Source organism: Lithobates pipiens, unplaced genomic scaffold, assembly GCF_037356315.1.
Source record: "Lithobates pipiens isolate NorthernLeopardFrog02 unplaced genomic scaffold, aLitPip1_a1.2 Scaffold_18, whole genome shotgun sequence".
Classification (NCBI taxonomy): Eukaryota; Metazoa; Chordata; class Amphibia; order Anura; family Ranidae; genus Lithobates; species Lithobates pipiens.
In genome coordinates this window covers 221857289-221878293 of record NW_027507758.1, presented here as the reverse complement: position 1 = coordinate 221878293, position 21005 = coordinate 221857289, and the positions used below count along the sequence as shown (strand labels likewise).

Genomic DNA, 21005 nt, shown 5'->3' with positions numbered 1-21005 from the left:
ATTCCAGGTTGTGAGGCAACAAGAGACACATAAGATGCCAAAGAGGGTGAATACTTTTGCAAGGCACTGTAGCTCTAGTGACAGGTCTGCCAATGCAGATGTGTGGGTCAGGAATACATGTATAATTGTGCGCTTTCCCGACCTGCACAGAAACATGTTGCTTTTTTAGCAGATGCACGAGGCACCATTAAATCTTAATGACACCCCCACATATCGGCACTCGTGAACGGGCTGCTGAACCCGTGAAGTATGCATGCAAACACACACGCACAAGTGTGAACCTAGACTTATAAAATGGCAGTATGTGCTTGTGTCATGCTTGCAGTTTTGGGTTCTTGCACAAAGCAACTTTAAATAATGTTTTATTAAAATTTACAAACATGTATCACTCACCATCCAGCAATTCTTTGTTCAAGTTTGCTCGATCAACTGACAGGATATACTGAAGTGAAAAATAATGATTTTCATAAAAACGCATAAATATACACACACCACATTTTATTTAACAAAATTAAAATATGCATAATTATGTAATCACCAGGTGACGAAAAAAGAAAAAAAAAAAAAAAAACCATCATAATATACATTACAGAAAATCTACAAGAAAAACGGAAATGTAAGGCACGCACACCTAGTGCATTACCAAAGATAATTTAATAATAAAAATGTTTTATATAAAAGTGGGTAGTCACAAAATGCAACTGACAAAAGGCCATAAAAACAATGCATAGACATCCACAGAACACAGGCACAGCTAACGCGTTTTGGGGCGCATCCCCTTCCTCAGAGCTAGGCTAGTCTCGTACACCATGGGCAAGCGCTTTTATAGGGAATGGTAGAATTTAAAAATTCCCCTTGCCAGCGTGCTCAGGGTTCTTCAGCCTATACTTAGTGTGTACATCCTCAATGGTGGCCAGATCATTATTATTATTATTACTTGCATTTACCATTTTTTTGTTCTTAATGACTAGCTGCTATTGATTACCACTTACTATAGCGACAAACTTTTATAGAGTTTTTTTGTAGGGTTAGCTTTCATGTACTCCAGGACGCTTTTTATTAATTGTTATACATTGGGGAATCATTATCATTGTGCAAAAGTCATTGTAATAAAACATTTTTTATTTAAACAAAATAATTTTCTTTTAAAATTTATTTTTTTATTAATTTACTATTTCCTAGTGGTCGAGTTTTATTAGAGAATTTTTATTTATTTTTAGAATTTTATTTCATTTTTGAAAATGTAAAAAAAAAATAATAATAATTTTCTTCCATCTATCTTTGCCCATTCATGTCCATGGGGACACCGTTGTACTGCTCCTGCCCCGGAAATGATGTCACATGTCATCAGGAGTCTTCCTGAGTTTCCAGGAAGTGGCTTCCCCTTGGTATTAAGTTGGTTCCCTGGGGTCTGGTAAGGTTCCTGTGAGACACCGGGTGTTCACTGATATATATATATATTCAGGATTTATATAGCGCCAACAGTTTGCGCAGCACTTTACAATATGAGGGCAGACAGTACACTTACAATACAAATCAATACAGGAGGGATGAGAGGGCCCTGCTCGTTAGAGCTTACAATCTAGAAGAGATTATATATATTATATTATAATATCTATATCTATATCTATATCTATATCTATATCTATATATATATATATATATATATATATTAATTAAAGTACCCCGTGTTGTGTGTATGTCTATACATTGTTTTTATGGCTTTTTGTCAGTTGTATTTTGTGAGTACCCACTAAATAAAACATTTTTATTATTAAATTATCTTTGGTAATGCACTAGGTGTGCGCTTCCCATTTCTATTTTTCTTGTAGTTCCTTTGTACCATTACAGAAAATTTGACAAGGAGAACAATGGAATATATCTACTGCTATGGAATTTTACATAAATAAAGCAAACATTCGGTAAACTGATAACCTTTAAAGGCTGAAGAATTTTGGGTACCATAGTTTTGTGATTTCAAGAGCGCACGCAATTTTAAGCCTTGACATGTTTGGGATCGATTTTCTTGACTTTAGACCTTAAATGCCTCAGGAGTGGGGAATAGTGTGCAGTAATGTGATTCCATGCAGCAGATTGTGATTTGTATAACATTACCTGGTGTCGCTTTCCATAAGGTATAGAGTATATTTTTCCATTTCGGGTATGAATCATTCTAGCATACATTGGAATGCCTTTGGCTACAATCTGTAAAAACAAAAAACAAAAAAATAAATAAATAAAATAAATAGTAACATTTTTTTTAACCACTTGACCTTCAGAAGGTTGTATCCGCTTCATGCCCAGAGCATTTTTTGCTATTCAAACGGTGCTACTTTAACTGACATTTGCAGAAACATGCAACACTGTATGTGAATAAAATTTATACACACACACACACACACACACACTATAAAACTTGACTTTTGATCCTGCTAGTAAGCTGGACTGCTTTTTCACACTAGTGGTAGAGAATGCCATTCCTCTGTAAAGCAAATGAGCAAATTATGCTTGGATCACTTTTCAGAGGCATTTGACAGATTGTGAGGAGGTAATAGGTCACCTCCTCACCACCTGTTTTTAACTCCCAAAATTCAGCACCACCGTGCTGTAACTGCATGCAGTGCACATGGTTGCGGGGTGGTTGGAGCAAGGCCTCAATCATCAGTAATGCCCACTGAAGCCAACAGGTGGTGCAATAAGACGTGCAAAACAAAAAAAAAGTTTTGTGATTTAACCAATTTCGTTTAGATTTGTTAAAGCGCAACTCCACTTCTTTCCCTTTTTATCAACAAAACACAACATTTCCCTCTGGGTAATTATGTACATTGCAAGGATTTTAACAAACTTTGTTGCAGATTCCTAGACATGCACAATTAGTTTAGTTCCAAATCTGTTTAACGAATTTAGACAAATTTGTTAATTCGAAAATTACAAAGAAATAAACTAAACTAAATAATAAAAACAAATTATAGGTATTGAAATTTACTTTCAAAATTTGGCTGTTAGTGTACATAACAAATTTATCCGAAGTTACAAATTATCAGTAATAACCAATGCCGTATCTAAACAAATGGAACGTAGCAAATAATAAATAAGAATAATAAATTGTTTATTATTATTTAGTTTCATGACATTTGTTTACATTCGTTATTTCGGATAATTCGCAAAAGTCTGCTGCTTCAGTGGTTTTAGTGGTTTTAGTCAGATGCTACTATGGTTTACTGAATTATAAAGTACAAGCATTTCATAAGTGTCAATTGCTTTTATTGACAATTATATTAAGTTTATGCGAGTCAATATTTGCAGTGTTAACCCTTTTTCAAGACCTCTGCAATTCACCCTGTCATGCAACAGTCAATTAACTTCTGGTCCACATCCTGACGGATGGCAGCCCTTTCTTGCAAAATCAATACTTAGAGTTTGTGTGGGTGTTTTGTTCACACACCTCTTGAAGATTGACCACAATTTCTCCATGGGATTAAGGTCTGAGGAGTTTCCTGACCATGGATCCAAAATTTCCATGTTTTGTTATCACTTTTGCCTTAGGACAAGGTGCTCCATCATGCTGGAAAAGGCATTGTTCGTCACCAAACTGTTCGTGGATGGTTGGGAGAAGTTGCTCTCGGAGGATGTTTTTGTACCATTCTTTATGGCTGTGTTCTTAGGCAAAATTGTTATTTCACTCCCTTGGCTGAGAAGCAACTCCACACATGAATGGTCTCAGGATGCTTTACCGTTAGCATGACACAGGATTGATGGTAGCGTTCAACTTTTCTTCTCCGGACAAGGTTTTTTCTGGATTCCCCTAACAATTGGAAAGGGGATTCAGAGAAAATTACTTTAGCCCAGTCCTCAGCAGTCTAAACCCTATACCTCATAATTATCAGTCGGTCCCTGATGTTTTTCCTGGAGAGAATGGACTTCTTTGCTTCCCTTCGTGACACCAGACCATCCTCCAAAAGTCTTAGCCTCACTGTGGGTGCGCAAATGTACTCACACCTGTCTGCTGCCATTCCTGAGCAAGCTCTGCACTGGTGGTGCCCGATGCCACAGGTATAATTCCTGCCACAGCTGAATCAACTGTAGGAGACAGTCCTGGTGCTTACTGGAGTTTCTTGGGCACCCTGAAGCCTTCTTCACAAATGCAGTGTTTTTTTTTTTTACAGGATTCATTGAATTTTCATGGTAAAGAGGGACTTTGCAATTCATCTGATCACTCTTCATAACATTCTGGAGTATATGCAAATTGCCTCATAAAAACTGAGGCTGCCGACTTTTTGAAAATATGTGCCATTTTCAAAACTTTTGGCCATGGCTGTAAAATGCACATACGCTGTAGGTTTCATTTAAAAACCTCTATACTGGTAATTTTTCTCCTGCCACGGCCATTTTTAAACTTTTGCATCAGATGTTGCTGGGACACTAGTATTAGCTAGAGGTTTTGTGCAAGGATACACTGACAAATGTTTTGGCATCAGCTGGTACACCGAGACAGATGTTGATGGGACACTAGTACAGATGTTTTTGTACAGTATTAGAAGTAGTAGCATTGTTTTTCTTCTATTCCATTTCAATTTATTTTATTTGTAATTTGAATTTCAGAAGAGGATTATATTCTATTGTAATCTATTCCTTTATTTTCCATTTTATTTTACTCTATTCTTTTTCTATTTCTTTGTCTCTTCTATTCCTTTATAGTCTTTTTTTATTTATTTGGAAATTCGAAAATTAATCCGAATTTGAAACTTGTTCAAATTTAGTTTTTTCGGGATTCTTTTACATCCAAATTCCCTGAATAACTAATAATTTATCCAAATTCCGATTCAGAACGAAATTAACCACACATTTCTAGGTATAATTCCTGCCATAGCCACAAAGCATTGTGGCTATAGCATGTGTACAGTCCTGGCTGCCGCCTCTACAAGTAACCAGTCCCAACTATTTGACCATGTAAAGTGTCACATTAATACATTTACTACAGAAGAGAGTGAGAGACTGCAGAGAAAGTAATTGGGTGGTAAAAATGTGTCAACCACACGCGACCGCCTTCTGCAGATATACTGCGGCAAGGCGGCTAGGCTGCTCACACTGACATACCTGTATGTCGGTTAGTGCATGTGATAATGTGGGCTGCACGCCGGTGGAGGACGCGCACGGGTCCAGGGGACTCTACATCTGCCGGCCAACTGTGATACAAGGTGGATCCCTGTGCTGACAGGGGACAACATGGATATCTGCTGTTCCTAGTGATCAAGAACAGTGATTTCTGTTGTCCCAGTGAGCCCAGCCCCCACAGTTAAAGTGGTTGTAAACCCTTACAAACCACTTTGACCTACAGGTAAGCCTAGATTAAGGCTTAACTGTAGGTCCAAAAAATATCTCCTAAACCTACACGGTTTAGGAGATATTTGGCAAAAACACAGGCACCGCTGTCTACGGCTATATGCAGCGAGTGACGGCTCCCGTGCGCATGCGCGGGAGTGACGTCATTGTGGCTTTGTCGAATGACATCAGCGGAGCAGCGAGACCCACCGAGAAGATGGATGATCCGGACTACAGGGAACAGCGGTGACTTCACTGGCTCTTGTGTCAGGTAAGTGACACATAATGGACTACCATGCGATGCATAGTAGTCCATTATGCTTCACCTTTAGCACTGATCACTGTATTGGTGTCACTGGTTCCCAAAAAGTGTCACTTAAGTTCAGATTTGTGTGCCACAATGTTGTAGTCCCGCTAAAAATAGCAGATAGCCACCGTTGCCAGTAAAAATTAAAATGGCTCTAAATCTATCCCTTATTTTGTAGGCCCTATAACTTTTGCGCAAACCAATCAATCAATATACGCTTAGCTGGGAATTTTTTTTTTTACCAAAAATATGTACAATACATATCAGCCTAAATTTATGAATACATTTGTTTTCGTTTTATTTTTTGGATATATATTATAACAGAAAGTAAACGCATCATTCTCCTCTCCCCCCATCCCCCCCCCCCATTCTAAAACATTCATAAAAAATAGCTAGTAGACTCAGTTTGCTGCAGCAGATCACGCAGTGATTGCAAATGGTTGCCACAGGTTACAGCCTATCATTACTCACTGAGTGTTTGCTAGAGATTACGGCACCAATTTACCACTCACTGGTTGCTAGAGGTTACTGCACAAAACTACTGTTAACTGAGCAGTGCAAAATGGTCCCTACTATTTGACAAAGGAAAGTGGCACATAACTACATTTACTACAGGAGAGACTGCAAACACACTACACAAGATGGTGTCAGTGACTGCAAACACACTACATGAGATGGTGTCAGTGGCAGGAAACACACTACACGAGACGGCCAGAGACGGCACGCGTACTACACGAGACGGCGCGCGTACTACACGAGACGGCCAGAGACGGCGCGGGTACTACAGGAGATGGCCAGAGCCAGCGCGCGTACTACAGGAGACGGCCAGAGACAGCGCGCGTACTACAGGAGACGGCCAGAGACAGCGCGCGTACTACAGGAGACGGCCAGAGACCTTTCAGCAATGTACAGCTTTACAGCTGAACAACTGCTCAGAATTTAGAAAGCAGTCAGGCATAGGGGGAAGGACATACCTGGCCAGCCAGGCTCACCATGTACTTTTAGAACTCCCACTCAGATCTCAGCTCCTATTATAGCCGTTTCATCCTGAGCATATAGAGACTGACAGTAACATTAAAATTCAGAGAGCCCCCCCCCCCAGAGTAGTACAGTGTCACTTTGGCCCTGAATTACTCTGACGGCATTTTTTTTTTTAGATCTTTTTCAAAATATTGTGACAAAGAATTACAACCTGAAAAAACTTGCCATGCCTCTTACTAATTGTCCTGGCATATTAGGACCTCAAGAAAAGGGCAGCCAGTACATTAGGATTGATCAATTTTAAAATATACTCTAAAGGACTAGCATCAAATGTAGAGCTTCAAGGACACCGCCACTCGCTGGTTCTTTTTTAAGGGCTTTGTTTGCCCATTTTTATTAAAAGCAAGTTCAAAAACAAAGATAGGTTTCCCTCGCAGGGGTTTCAGCATTCCTTTTCATCAACAAAACTACCTTCTATCTAGTGCAGTATGCTCTGTCTTGGCGCTGATGTCAGTAACCTCGCTCAGTGCTGGTGTCAGTGTATGTTCTGTCTCTCTGTGCCAGTGTCAGTGTTGTCACTCTCAGGGCTGGTGTCAGTGTTGTCTCTCTCATAGAAGAGAAGGGGCTGTGCAAAATTTCACCACCTTGGAGGTCTCACCATCCCTGTTGGGCAGCAGTAGGTCCCCACAGACTCCCCCATAGTGGAAGAGCTCCTGGTGGGAGATAGTCGCAGAGAAGCCGATCATGAGCAGTTCCAGCGCAGAATGAAGAGCTCCTTGCCCACCATGGCTGAGGATCGGCACTGGAATGAGCTGGGACCTCCCGACCACCCCAGTGGAGCCCTGAATGGCTGGGTATGAGGGTGGAGTGGAGTCAGGTCAGGGGGACCCAAGCTGTGAATCACAGGCAGGCACACTGGGTCACTGGCAGAGGTACGGAGAGACCCGACTATAAACCCCAGGCACATTCACACCCCCCATGCACATATACCTCCCAGTTGCATGCACACCCCCAGTTGCATGCACCCCCCCAGTCACATGCACACCCTCAGCCCCCTAGTCACATGCACACACCACCAGTTGCATGTACCCCCCAGTCACATGCACCCCCCCACTGCATGCACAGACCCATGTCACATGCACACCCCCATCACATGCACACCTCCCTGTCACATGCAGACCCCCTGTTACATGCACACATGCCCCCGTCACATGCACACATACCCTTGTCACATGCACACATGCCCTCGTCACATGCACCCCCATCAGATGCACACCCCCCTAGTGACATGCACACTCCCCCCACCATGGAAGCCACACCCTGGAAGGAGGGTGGACTTGCGATCCTACTGAGGTGCTATCAGCTCAAGGGACAGACAGGATTTGCTGGTGGGCGGAGAGGGGCGGGGCAGTTGTCGGTCTCTATGTGTGTCTCTGCAGGCTGTTCCAGTGGAGTTTTATTGACAGGAGTGGAGACTGGGCAGTGCTGTGATGGGGCATGGTGTTACAGAGCAGAGAGGAGGAAGACTGATTGTACACTGAATGAGGCGGGCACGAAGCTCGCTGAGCTGACTGTACTAGGATTGATGTAGGAGGATAGCAGAGGTGGCTCTTTGGGCAAACTAGGCAGCCGTGAGGCCCCAGAAAGGGTAAGGCCTTAGGCGACCACCAGTGGCGTAATTAGAATCTTCAGGGCCCCAATGCAAGTAACCATGAAGGGACCACCTGAACCCCAGTCAGGGCCCTTCCCTCCGGCAGTGGAACTCCAGGGCGTGGTCACAGGTATGACCTTTGTGAGCCCTGTAGTTCCACCACTGGCATCAGTAGTTTTTTTATTATTATTTTTTTATTTTTAGGTGCCCCATTGGGGGACTGTCCCTAGGCAGGATGGAGTCCCCGTCCCCAGAAGAAATTAGGTCCTTTTCTCCAGGGCAGATGAAGTTACTGCCCCCAGGTGAGAAGGGGTCCCTGTCCCCACGTGAGAAGGGGCCCCTGTCCCCAGGGGGAGATGGAGGGGGTAAGTAATGGTGTGTGGGGGATGGGGTCCTCTCACTCACCATGACCAAGCTGCAGGCCGCTCACTCATCCATGTTGGCCTGGGCTCCATCCAGTGTGCTGGACGGGTGATCAGCATATCTCCCAGAAACCTTTCATCATCTGTGTATGACGGGGAGGAGGGGGGCTGGCAGACAAGCCTGCAGTGTCCTCCGGGGAGCCGGCTCTCATAGTGCTGCACTGCATCTGTGTGCTTAAAGTTTGTTTACCCGGGAGAAGTATACAGTGCAGTGTGGGCCCGGGGGGCGGGACTCTGGCTGGGGAGAACAGACATCGGACTGAGCAGCAATGCATGGAGCAGGAGAGGGGTATTCTGAGGAGCAAGCCGAGGACACAGGTCATGCGGGGAATGCACAACTAAAGAGCAGCCAGTGCGATAGTCGAGCATGGAGCTCTGCTAGTCACCCTCCACCTCCAGCCACCCGTGTGCATGGTGCACTGGTACCCCTAGCTGCCTATGCTGCTGCCGGCCATATGTAGAGGGGGCTGCATGGGCCCCCTGCAGCACAGGGCCCAGTTGCGGTCGCGACTGCTGCACCCCCTATAGTTACGCCCCTGGCGACCACCTAATTTGCCTAATTAGAGAGTCGCCTCTGGTCAGGTTACTACTAAAAAGTGGTAGCACACAAATGACCAATCAGTGGCCCTTTTCAAAATCAGGACCCAGGACTTAGGATTTCATCCCACCCGGATCTCTCAGAAATCCCCGGGCTCCAGGTCCCAAAGTGGACCTTTCTAAGAAAGGAGGAAGCCAGAAAGCAAGTTTCCTCTTCAGGTTACAAGCTGCATGGAGCCTCGCAATACGTCTGGTTGAGAATTCTGGATCACATCCTCCTTCTAGACCCTGGCAGGGCAACGCTCTGCCACAATACACAGTATATACCAGTGTTTCTCAACCTTTTTTCAGTTGAGGCACCCCAGTCTAAGGCTAGGTTCACACTAATGCGGATGTTTGCAGGTGTGGCAATCGCAGCTGTTCACACACTTGCAACCACCAACACTAAAACACACTATTTTTTACATATGCGTGGGGCTGCCATTCATTTCTACTAGCACCCCCCTGCATCTAAAAACGCAACCCCTTTGCAGATGTGGAAACTGCTGGGAAATTTTTCTAAGCCTCTGTGGTTGAAAAGTGGTTCAGGAAATGCTTTCCTGCATGAAATGCAGACATGATAGCCCATTCAAATTAATTAGCTGTGGAGCCAAAATAGTGTGAACCTAGCCTAAGGCTGGATTCCCACCTATGCAGTTTTAGTGCTTTTTGCATTTTGCAGATTTGCACTACAGTCCATTTAACATTGTTTCCCATGGAACACGTTCTGTAGTGCAAATCTGCAAAATGCAAAAAGCACTAAAAATGCATAGGTGTGAATCAGGCCTAAGTTTCTTGACATGTTAGGTTGGGGGATGGTAAAACAATGTGGTTAACCACTTCAGCCCCGGAAGGATTTACCCATTTAATGACCAGGCCGTTTTTTGCCATGCGTCACTTTAACAGACAATTGCATGGGCGAGCGACGACATGCACAAACAATTGATGAGAAGAAAGAAGAAAGAAGAAGGAAGACCCGGCTAACACTAGTAAAAGGGCTGGAAGAAGAAAGTGGAGGCCCGGCAAGAAGAAGAACCGAAGACCGGGACAAGGCCCCCGAAGTCAGAAGAAGGCGGCGGTGGTGACAAAGGAGAAAGCCGGGCTCCTCCACTAGTAAAAGAGCTAGCAAAACCAGCAGAAGATAGCGGAGGAGTCCGGCGAGAAGACCCCCAAAGACGGAAGAAGAGAAGATTACCGGAGCTGTCTAATAAAGTATTTTCTATACACTTTTTTTCACCAGGTGAGCGGGTAGGGGTACAATGTACTCCATACTCATTCACATGGTAGGGGGCCGGAATCTGGGGGCCCCCGGATTCTGATAAGCCCCCCCGCCCGCAGACCCTGACAACCAACGGCCAGGGTTGTCGGGAAGAGGCCCTTGTCCTCATCAACATGGGGACAAGGTGCTTTTGCGGTGGGGGGCCGCAGGGCCTCCCCTTGCCCAAAGCACCCCCCCATGTTGAGGGCACGCGGCCTGGTATGGCTCAGGAGGGGGGCACTCGCTCATCCCCACCCCCTTTCCTGACCAGCCAGGCCGCGTGCTCGGATAAGGGTCTGCTATGGAGCGATCCCGACGCCATTTTTTTTTCAGCATAGGGCTTCCCTTTTAAATCTATACCAGGTGACGGGGCTAGCGAGGTGTCAATCTCGCCAATGAAGGCGGTGACATTCACTTCCTTCGCTAGTTCCGTCTACCTGGAGTCACGTTCAAAATGAGTGGAATTTTTCTCCGTGTGTGGGCAAGTCTGTTCATTTTAAAAGTCCAGACTCCTGCCGCAGTATTTCTGCCGGACCTAGTCCACTGGAACAGTCCAGTCGTGTGGGGGCAGGTCTGCTTGTTCGGCAAATCCGGCGGACCTCCACTGCAAAGTCCGGCAGGTCGTCCGCTGAATAGTCCGATCTTGTGTACACGGCATTAGAGTTACAATTTGAATGTCCACATGACAATTGCGCTCATGCAATGTCTAAAAGAAACCAGGAAACATGGTCCAAGAAACTCTACAAAAAACATTTTTTTCTGCTTCTAGATGTGAAGCTCAAAAAATGCTAATAAGCCTAAAATTAGTGTGCATGGACACATAGGATAACACTACTTAGCTTTTAAGCGACCAAAAAAATAAAAAAAAACCCTAATAACAGCTTCTAGGAGCTAAAATAAATAATAAGATGCCAGTGCGCATGGAACCTAACTGCTTCTAAATGCTCCCAACTGCTTCTAAAAGCTGCTAAAAAGCTACTAACAGCTTTTTTTTCACTTATTCATGTACTTGAAAAAAGGCCAATTAAGTCCCGGGTCACCCTGGTGCGCTGTGCGATATCGCATGTGATGCGCACTGCAAATCACATACAATGTCTGTGCAATGTGATTTCAACCAAATATTCAGCCCAAACTCACTCAGGATGCTTTTTTTGGTCCGCACCAGAATCGGATCGCATGGGTGTTCACACCCATGCAATCCAATTCCTGTCCGAATTGACAGTTCGCACTGTGAGATGCAAACTGATTTGGGGGTGCCATTAACTTTCTATTGACACTACCAACAGTTTGCATAGTGCAGTGTGAACTGCACTGGGAGTCAGGTGCGATGCTGGAACCCGCAGTCGATTTACAGGGTCGCACTAGTGTGAATCAAGCCAAAATGCTAATACTCCTAAAGGCTCCATGCACACTAGCATTTTTTTTAAGAAAAAAAAAAAGGAAAAAATAAAATAAAAAATTCAGAACATTGGCATTTTATTAGCGTTTTTGGAATAAAAACTCAAAAAACACTATCAGTAATCTGTAGGCGCATTTCTGCTGGAAAAACGCACCAGGAATCTTTACAAAGAGAAAGAAAAAACAAATTCTTCTCCTATACGCTGAAGCTCAAAAAACGCTAATAGCCTAAAGTAGTGTGCATGGACACATAAAACAGTATTTAGCTTCTAGGAGCGGAAAAAAAAAAAAAACACGCTAGTGTACATGAAGCCCAAAGCTTCTAAATACAACTAAAATGCTAGTGTGACTGAAAACCTCTCCACCTCTGAGCTGAAGAATCTGGGAGGGAGAGATTTCAATGCAATGGTTGTGAGATCTTCAGATCTCACTTATAAAACTGGTCGTTTTTGTATGCTGTGATTAGAACATGTGCTCTGCTCCTCATCTCAGCTATATAAACCAGTACACAGGAGAGATCAGCCGTGATCTGATTTGTTTCATGATCAGGGACACCTGTCCGTTTACCACCACACCAGTTACACTGTATGTTTTTGTCACCAACCCATCAGTCAGTGTCTCCGGAGAACTGCAGGTTAGCAGCAGTGTTCTTGATTGATGCCACACTAGTCCTCAATGTCACCAGATCAGTGTAAGCTGGCAACAGTGTTTCTGGTCACAGCCACACCAGTCCAGTGTTGCCTCTGCCTGCTGCCTTTACTATCCCTGGCCTGTTTATTAATCATGATTCTACCTGTTGCCTGGACCAATCCTTTACCTGTTTGTTGACCATGTGTCTGCTCTGTCAACTTGACGCTAGTGCTCACTAGCACACATAAACACATACTTTGTCTCCAAGAGAAAAGGTCTCACCACTCATTAGTGCTACTACCAGTGGAGTACCATTTGAAACTAATCTTTAACAACATTGGTTTGATAAGTGAATGATTTATTGTTAGCTAGAAAAAAGTAAAACAGGTAAAATGGTTTGCTCAGGAGGCCAAGCATATGCACACAATATAACATTTTAGTAAATTAAAAATAAAAAAACTCAACTAAAATATTCACAAATTTCCCATCCTATAAAACCAGACAACATAAAGCCCCCCTAGATCAAAATAATAACTTGCATGCAAAAAACAGGTGGTGTATAATCATTATAAAAATATGTAAATTAAGATATGTAAATTAAGGAAAAATTACCTTTTCTTCCACCCCAACAGCTTTGAGAGCTTGGCGTCCTCTGTACGAAAGTGCTAAATTGATACTTCTCCCACTCACAATTTTGGCTGTTCTTATATCTGTTAAAAATGCAATAATTGGCACAATGGACAGTAAGCAGCTAATTTACATTATTTCCAGACAATAAATGGAATAAATACACTAAGACAACATATTTGGTTAATAAAATTATTTTATTTATTTATTTTATTGGCCGCGGCTTATTTATTGGTTTACCAAATTCAAAATAACTCTTATTAAACCACCCTATAATGCATCAATAACTTTTTCCATCATAAATACCAATATCAAAACTGAACAACTCAGCTTTTATAGCTCAAGTTGTATAAATTTAATAATAACTTATCCCCCTTTCATTAGAAAGGTGACCCATACCACATAAATATTGTAGCTGCGACAGTCCAGGGAGGGTGGGAGGGGAGCTCCGCCGCTGACGACCTCCTGAGGTGACTGGCAGTTATTCCCTGAAGGAACCCCCTATATATAGGGTTCCCTAGGCTTTCAGAAGAGTCTATGGCCAGTTTACAGGTCTCAAGGATCCCCCCCCCCTTCACCTGTTTCAAGGTACCCTCACCTACTTTTAAAAAGGGGGGGTCTTGAAACCTTTTATAGCTGCCACTGTCCCATTAGAAAAGGGGTCGGGGGAACTTGAAACCCCCTATCCCTTTTCAAAGCAGCTAATTTACATTATTTCCAGAGAATAAATTGAATACACTAAGACAACATATTTGGTCAATAACATTTTTTTTATTTTAATTTTTTTATTGCCCGCGGGTAAAACTGTCTTTTCAGAAACTAAAGGAATTCCAAAATCTTCACATACCTTTAAAAATAACTGAAGAAGAGTCATGCACTCAGCCGTCCCATATGATCCAAGAAATAAAAAAATCATCTAAGTAACGTAAAATATATGAAGAGCCTGAAATATCCTTTATTACCCAGTCTAAAAAAACTTGAAAATGCTTCAAAATGCCGACAGGAAAGGGAACATCCCATCGGTAAGCATTTATCAAAATAGTACTTTCCTTCAAAATAAAAGCCTAAAGAGTTGAAACAGTCTGGATGAATGGGCAATAGTCTAAAAGCAGATCTCACAACAGTTTTAGCTAATAGTGTGTTTGGACCTAGTTGTCTTACCAATTCAATAGCATCTTCAAACCATGCATATTCAACTGAGCAAATTTCATCGGGAATCTGATAATTTAGAGACTTACCTTCCAGGAAAGATAAAATTATGGATAACCCTGAATTTATTAGGTTATTTTTTAGGCAATATTCCTAAAAGGTGAATTTCTAAAGTCAGAAAATGGTGGGTTTTTAAAAGGATCTGCAATTCTATGTGCTTTAATTTCATTGGCAATTTTTTCTCTCACAATGTGTTTTAAAGAATTTACCGAAGACATGTTTTTAACAATTTTACAACCTTTTTCATTAAAAGGTGGTAAATAAAAAACCTTCTGTAAAACCTTTATAAAGCATGGTTGCCGTCTGCTGATCTGGATACCCGCGCAACCATGGTAGCATGTTTTGAATGATCACCAGCGACAGAGCTTTTAAGAAAGGACTCCTTGCCTTGATTTTGATTTGAAGCCATCTTTTTAAAACATTTCAATACAGAGTGTGGACCAGCACAAAAAGCGCAATCATGTCTATATCTGCAATTAGTAGCCCATTTACAGTGTGCATCATTAAACACAAAACAAATACCTTTTTTGCAAGATGTTACAGGACTATTAACTGTTACATTTTGCGTTGGACGCCCCAATGTAGGCCTTTGTGGTAACAAAAGATTAAGCCATAAGCTCTTTACTACCCCATGGAAGATTTTTGTGTACTGCTAATTTTTGTCGAAATTGGTCATCATAGACAAACCAACCGAATCCTCTGAAATTTTTATATGCTTCTAGAATGATGCCTATGTGGTGAAATAAACCTACGCTGCGTTCAGGATATTTTTCACAAATTGTACTGGCATAAATACAGAAGGCCTGTAGACAGTTGTTAAAACTCCTGGCCACAGGCCTTCTTCTATCATCAATGTCAGATTTCTCTGTCATTTCTAAGAAATTCTTTACTAGAAGGAAGTAAGGATAATAAAACCACAAATTCTTAATTCCAAATTTTTTCTTTAACCGCTGTTGAAAAATGGAAACCTAGTGGCGAGGACTGGCATGGTATACTTTCTTTGATACAGGTTTCAGGAACATTGGTTTTATTAATACGGCTCTGTGCAACATGATCTATATTGGAATGTTCTACTGTTCCCACCATATTGTCAGAGCTTTTGTGTAACTGATCTGGTATGTTCCAAACACTAGAAACATCATGTATATTAGAAGTATTATTCTTGGTTATATCTTTTAGAAATTACAAAGAAAAAGCTAAATTGGAAATAGAATCAGACAATAGAATCAGTCATCAAATTAATATTAACTAACTCACTAACTAGTATTGCAGCAGGAGGCAATGACATTTCACTACTATTATACACTTACACTTACATATATGTGTGGTTTCCTCTCTGCTGTGCCTGACACTATTGCAGCTGCTGCTTGCCCTATCATTGCATTTATTAGGTTGCCTAGGCAACTTCTCTGCATGACTTGTCGATAGACTCCGCCTCCTATTCGTTTTGTTCCCGCCGCTTGTGACATCATTCGCCTTCAGCCGCACTCCACGAGAAGACGACCTCTCGGCTACTGTACCGCTCTCTGCCACTGGGGGGGCTTTACAGCCGTCGAGCTTTGCCTTTTCTCTTCTCCCTGGCGGATACAATGGGTCTTTCGGCCACCTCTTGACCTTTGACGCACTGGAACCTGAAGGAGGGAAACTTCTTCCTGTGCCATGTCTGCCGCTGCTTCTTCCATCCAGCTACTGGCACCACTTCTGTCCGGTCCATTTAGGCTCACTGTTGGAGACAAATCCTCCACCTCCAGCCCTGCAGGTAAAATGAGGCATTGGTGCAGCCCCTCTTCTCATCCTTCATGTTCAGCTCTTTACATTAGCTGGCATTGCAGGGTCGCCAAGTCACCTCAGGAGATAGTGATAAAGAGCTCAGTAATATAGTGCCTTTGCAGAGCTCCGCTGATGACGACCTCCTGAGGTGAATGGCAGTTATTCCCTGAAGGAACCCCCTATATATAGGGTTCCCTAGACTTCCAGAAGCTGCTATGGCCAGTTTACAGGTCTCAAGGATTCCCCCCCCCCTTTACCTGTTTCAAGGTACCCTGTCCTACTTTTAAAAAGGGGGGTCTTGAAACCTTTTATAGCATTAGAAAAAGGGGCCGGGGGAACTTGAAACCCCCATCCCTTTCAAATTCTCAAATAAGGGGTTTGTATTTATTACATATTAGGCCCCATTCAAACTTGTGCAACATCTCATGCGACCCCAAAGCCACATGAAAAGTCGTACCCCAAGTTAGTCTTTCCTGTACGATGCCAACACATCTGGCTCCAACTGAGAAATCCCCAAATAAGGGTGGAGGATAACATTATGTTGGCACTCTGAAAGCTAACGGAATATTACACTCAACTGCAATCCCAGTGTAAACATTCAGACATGGAGCCACGGCTTAGCCCTGCCCAACTCCTCATTTGCTCCCTGACATGGATCGCTCGCTGTGTATCTCAGCCAATCAGGAGGGAGAGTCCCGGACAGCCGAGTCTCACATGCAAAAATTGCTGGATTGAGATGGGGCTCAAGCAGGTATTAGGGTGGTTGCTGCACACAGTTTTTTTCTCTTAATGCATTCTATGCAATAAAAAAATAAAAAAAAACTTCTGCCTTTGAAACCACTTTAATCTGTACAGCACAGCAGACAGCCAGGTGATGCAGAGATAGTAGGGGCTATGGCACCGCTGTGTCTCTTTTGACTCTGCTTGGTCATGGCTGTAGGTCAGCACTTTCTGCCATGCGCAATGATTTATTTTAGTAGGTATAAACCTAGGTATAGCTTAAATTGTTTGGGTTCATATCCTTTGCCATTGATGATTAATATACAGTAGGTTTTGGTATAGTAAGGGCTTTTTACCTCACAAAATAGGTGCAAGTACTCCCTCCTTCCGTGTCACTCCTTGTCTCCGCAGGCTATCAACCTCCAAGCACCCCCCCTTGGTTGGTTCCACCCCCTAGCTTTTTGAGAAAACAGAACTAAGTATCCTTTTTGATGCTTGCTAAGTAGTTTGTATGCAATTTGGTGAAACAAAGAAAATGAGTAAAATAGATACACTGCAGCCAGCAAAAGTGTCCTTGTGCAATAGACCACCTGCAACAAAATACTCCCACAGCAACAATAGACCCCGCCAGCAACAATAGACCCCTCCCAAAACAGTAGATCCCTCCCAGCAACATAAGATGCTTCTTAGCAACAATACACCCCGCAAAAGGAAATTCCCCAGCAGCCAGCATTATTAGGCCCTCCAGCACACCCCAGCAGCCCGTGTCATTAAATTCATTGCTGGGAGGTGTTGGAATGGAGTTGCCCATGAAAAAAAAAAAAATCTCCTAGTTACACATGTCCTACCTTCTCTTGCTTCATAAAGATCAACTTGGAATCCCTTTTTTGCAAAGAAGCATGCATTTAGGCCGCCAACCTGTAGAATACATATGAGAAAGATAAAATGTTATTGTTTTATTTAAAGGCCTTTATCCTATGGGTCTCATGTATTGCAATATTACATTCTGGAATGCAAGTTACTAACTGTCAAGTGCTGGAAGGTTTCAAAGGTTGAAAGTGAGTGTTCATTGGGCACACAGAAATGCAGAGAACTACAGATTTAGGCCCCTTTCACACATGCGGATGGTATGTCCGTATTTCATCCATCCGTTTGCGGATGAAATACGGACATACATTCATCCCTATGGGATAGCGGGTGTCTGCGGATGAGCATCCGCAGACACCCGATTTCGTCCGCCTCCGCAACAGTCCGATTCTGCAGACGGAGGAAAATCCTATTTTTCTATCCGTCTACAGAGCGGATCGGACGAACACGGACACACGGTCCGTGCTCGTCCGATCCCCATAGAGGAGAGCGGAGATCTGAGAGGGCGGTCCCTGCACAGTGTGCGGAGACCGCCCTGCCCGCAGCCGGCTCAGCGGGGACAACGGAGCGATCCCCGCTGAGCGAGCGGATCTTCACGGGGCGGATCATTACTGATCCGCCCCGTGTGAAAGAGGCCTTACACCAGTAGATACAACTTTGCTTTTTCAGTTATTTGTTCAACACATAGGGCTGGTTTACTAAAGGAAATAAGAAAGGGTACAAATCACTATGATATGCTTGCATCTCACTTTAGGGTCCTTTCACACGGGGCGGATCAGTTCTGATCCGCCCCGTGGATATCCGTTTGCTCAGCGGGGATCACTCCGCCGATCCCCGCTGAGCAGGGAATGACAGGTCCGTCTGCACACTGCGCAGGGACGGACCTGTCACAGCGCCGCTCTCCCCTATGGGAGATCGGATGACGACGGACCGCAGTGCCCGTCGTCACCCGATCCGATCCGCAGACGGATGGAAAAATAGCTTTTTCCTCCGTTACACTTTTTCGGATCGGAGCAGGTCAGATGTCAGCGGACATGTCACCGCTGACATCCGACGCTCCATAGAGCTCTATGGAGCACCCGTTAAGGTCCGCCTGAAAAACTGACAGGCGGGCCTGAACATAACGATGCACCCGCCCAATGTCCTTAAGCTGACATTAAGGCAATAGCTCAGCTTCTTAACCACTCTGGCTATGGTGCAGATGGAGATAAGGACCTTAATACCTTAAAAATACCTAGCCTTATTTATAAGTATTCGATTGGCGATACGAAAAAAAGAGAAGTAGGAATTTACACAGTGCTAAAGTTTTGTGAAATAAACTCCCTGTTGCCCTGTGAGGTGCTCTCTGGATTCTAGCTAAAAGAGGTAAACAAAATTGAGTGAACTTTTTGAGTTTAGGACAGTTGAAGAGCTTGCTGGATAGCATTAGAAGTTCATCGATTCCTTCTGACTGTTGCCTGAAATTGTTCTATAGGTAATTTTACAGGGAGAAAGGTCAGGTCCCCTTCCCTGTCAGACAGGGCTGTGTAAATCTCAGGACTGGAAGAACAGAAATTCAACTCCTTTGACAAGTAAAACAGCTCTCATACATGTATTTTATCTAAGCATTCTGTTGGTCTAGAGTTCCCCTTTAATTCAGATGCAAAATATAAAAAATAATGACTCTGCAAGGAGAAAAACAAACAATCACATCACAATAATGTGACTACCAAGACATGGAGATTACTGATAAAGGTCATTTTGGTCTAAAACAAGAGCTGGGATTTAACCACTTTCAGACCGGACCATTTTGCTGGTAAATGACCAGAGGTCTTTTTACAATTTGGCACTGCGCTGCTTTAACTGGTAATTGCGCGGTCATGCAATGTTGTACCCAAACAAAATTTGCGTCCTTTTCTTCCCACAAATAGAGCTTTCTTTTGATGGTATTTGATTGCCTCTGCGATTTTTATTTTTTGCGATATAAACGTAAAAAGACCGCAAATTTTGAAAAAAAATGATATTTTCTATTTTTGTTATTAGAAAAATCCAATAAACTCAATTTTAGTCATACATTTAGGCCAAAATGTATTCAGCCACATGTCTTTGGTAAAAAAAAAGTCAATAATTGTATATTTATTGGTTTGCGCAAAAGTTGTCACATCTACAAACTAAGGTACGTTTTCTGGAATTTACGCAGCTTTTAGTTTACGACTGCCTATCTCATTTCTTGAGGTGCTAAAATGGCAGGGCAGTACAAAACCCCCCCAAATGACCCCATTTTGGAAAGTAGACCCCCTAAGGAAATTGATAAGTGGCATGTTGAGCCCATTGAATATTTAATTTTTTTGCCTCAAGCGATTGAATAATGACAAAAAAAAAATATATATTTTTTTTTTTTACACAAAGTTGTCACTAAATGATATATTGCTCACACATGCTATGGGCATATGTGAAATGATACCCCAAAATAAATTCTGCTGCTTCTCCTGAGTACGGGGATACCACATATGTGGGACTTTTTGGGAGCCTAGCCGCGTACGGGGCCCCGAAAACCAAGAACCGCCTTCAGGTTTTCTAAGGGCGTAAATATTTGACTTCACTCCTCACTACCTATTACAGTTTTGAAGGCCATAAAATGCCAAGATGGCACAAAACCCCCACAAATGACCCCATTTTAGAAAGTAGACACCCCAAGCTATTTGCTGAGAGGCATGTTGAGTCCATGGAATATTTTATATTTTGCCACAAGTTGCGGGAAAATTACAAACTTTTTTTTTTTTTTTTTCACAAAGTTGTCACTAAATGATATATTGCTCATGCATGCCATGGGCATATGTGAAATGATGCCCCAAAATAAATTCTGCTGCTTCTCCTGAGTACGGGGATACCACATATGTGGGACTTTTTGGGAGCCTAGCCGCATACGGGGCCCCGAAAACCAAGCACCGCTTTCAGGCTTTCTAAGGGCGTTACAGTTTTGAAGGCCATAAAATGCCAAGATGGCACAAACCCCCGCCCCCCAAATGACTCCATTTTGGAAAGTAGACACCCCTAAATTTAGGGGTACACTAGTGAGACTAGGTAATAAATGGCGGGTGCCCTGAAACTATAAAAAATAACTAACCAACCAGCGTCACCTGTAACAGTTATATGGTGATCACTGGTGAAAGGGTTAACTAGAGGGCAATCAGGGGGCTTTATGCGGTAGTATATGGGGGTCCCTGGCGCTATAAAAAGCTGCGGCGAACCTAAATACCTACCTGCCTAACTAGCGTCACCTGTGAC

At 43.1% G+C, this 21005-nt stretch overlaps 1 protein-coding gene across 5 annotated transcripts in view; it reads right to left on the bottom strand.

Moving 5' to 3' along the window:
* KMO (kynurenine 3-monooxygenase) overlaps nt 1–21005 on the bottom strand; it is a 145146-nt gene that overhangs the window by 62575 nt on the left and 61566 nt on the right. For 3 of the 5 annotated variants that reach the window (XM_077486616.1, XM_077486615.1, XM_077486619.1), the window contains 4 exons: nt 17720–17789; nt 13158–13255; nt 2116–2205; nt 394–442 (listed from right to left, as the gene is read on the bottom strand). In XM_077486616.1, coding sequence (XP_077342742.1) covers nt 394–442; nt 2116–2205; nt 13158–13255; nt 17720–17789 — 307 coding nt within the window. The remainder of the gene's footprint in view (nt 1–393; nt 443–2115; nt 2206–13157; nt 13256–17719; nt 17790–21005) is intronic. The other 2 variants (XM_077486618.1, XM_077486617.1) reach the window with 1 other exon arrangement.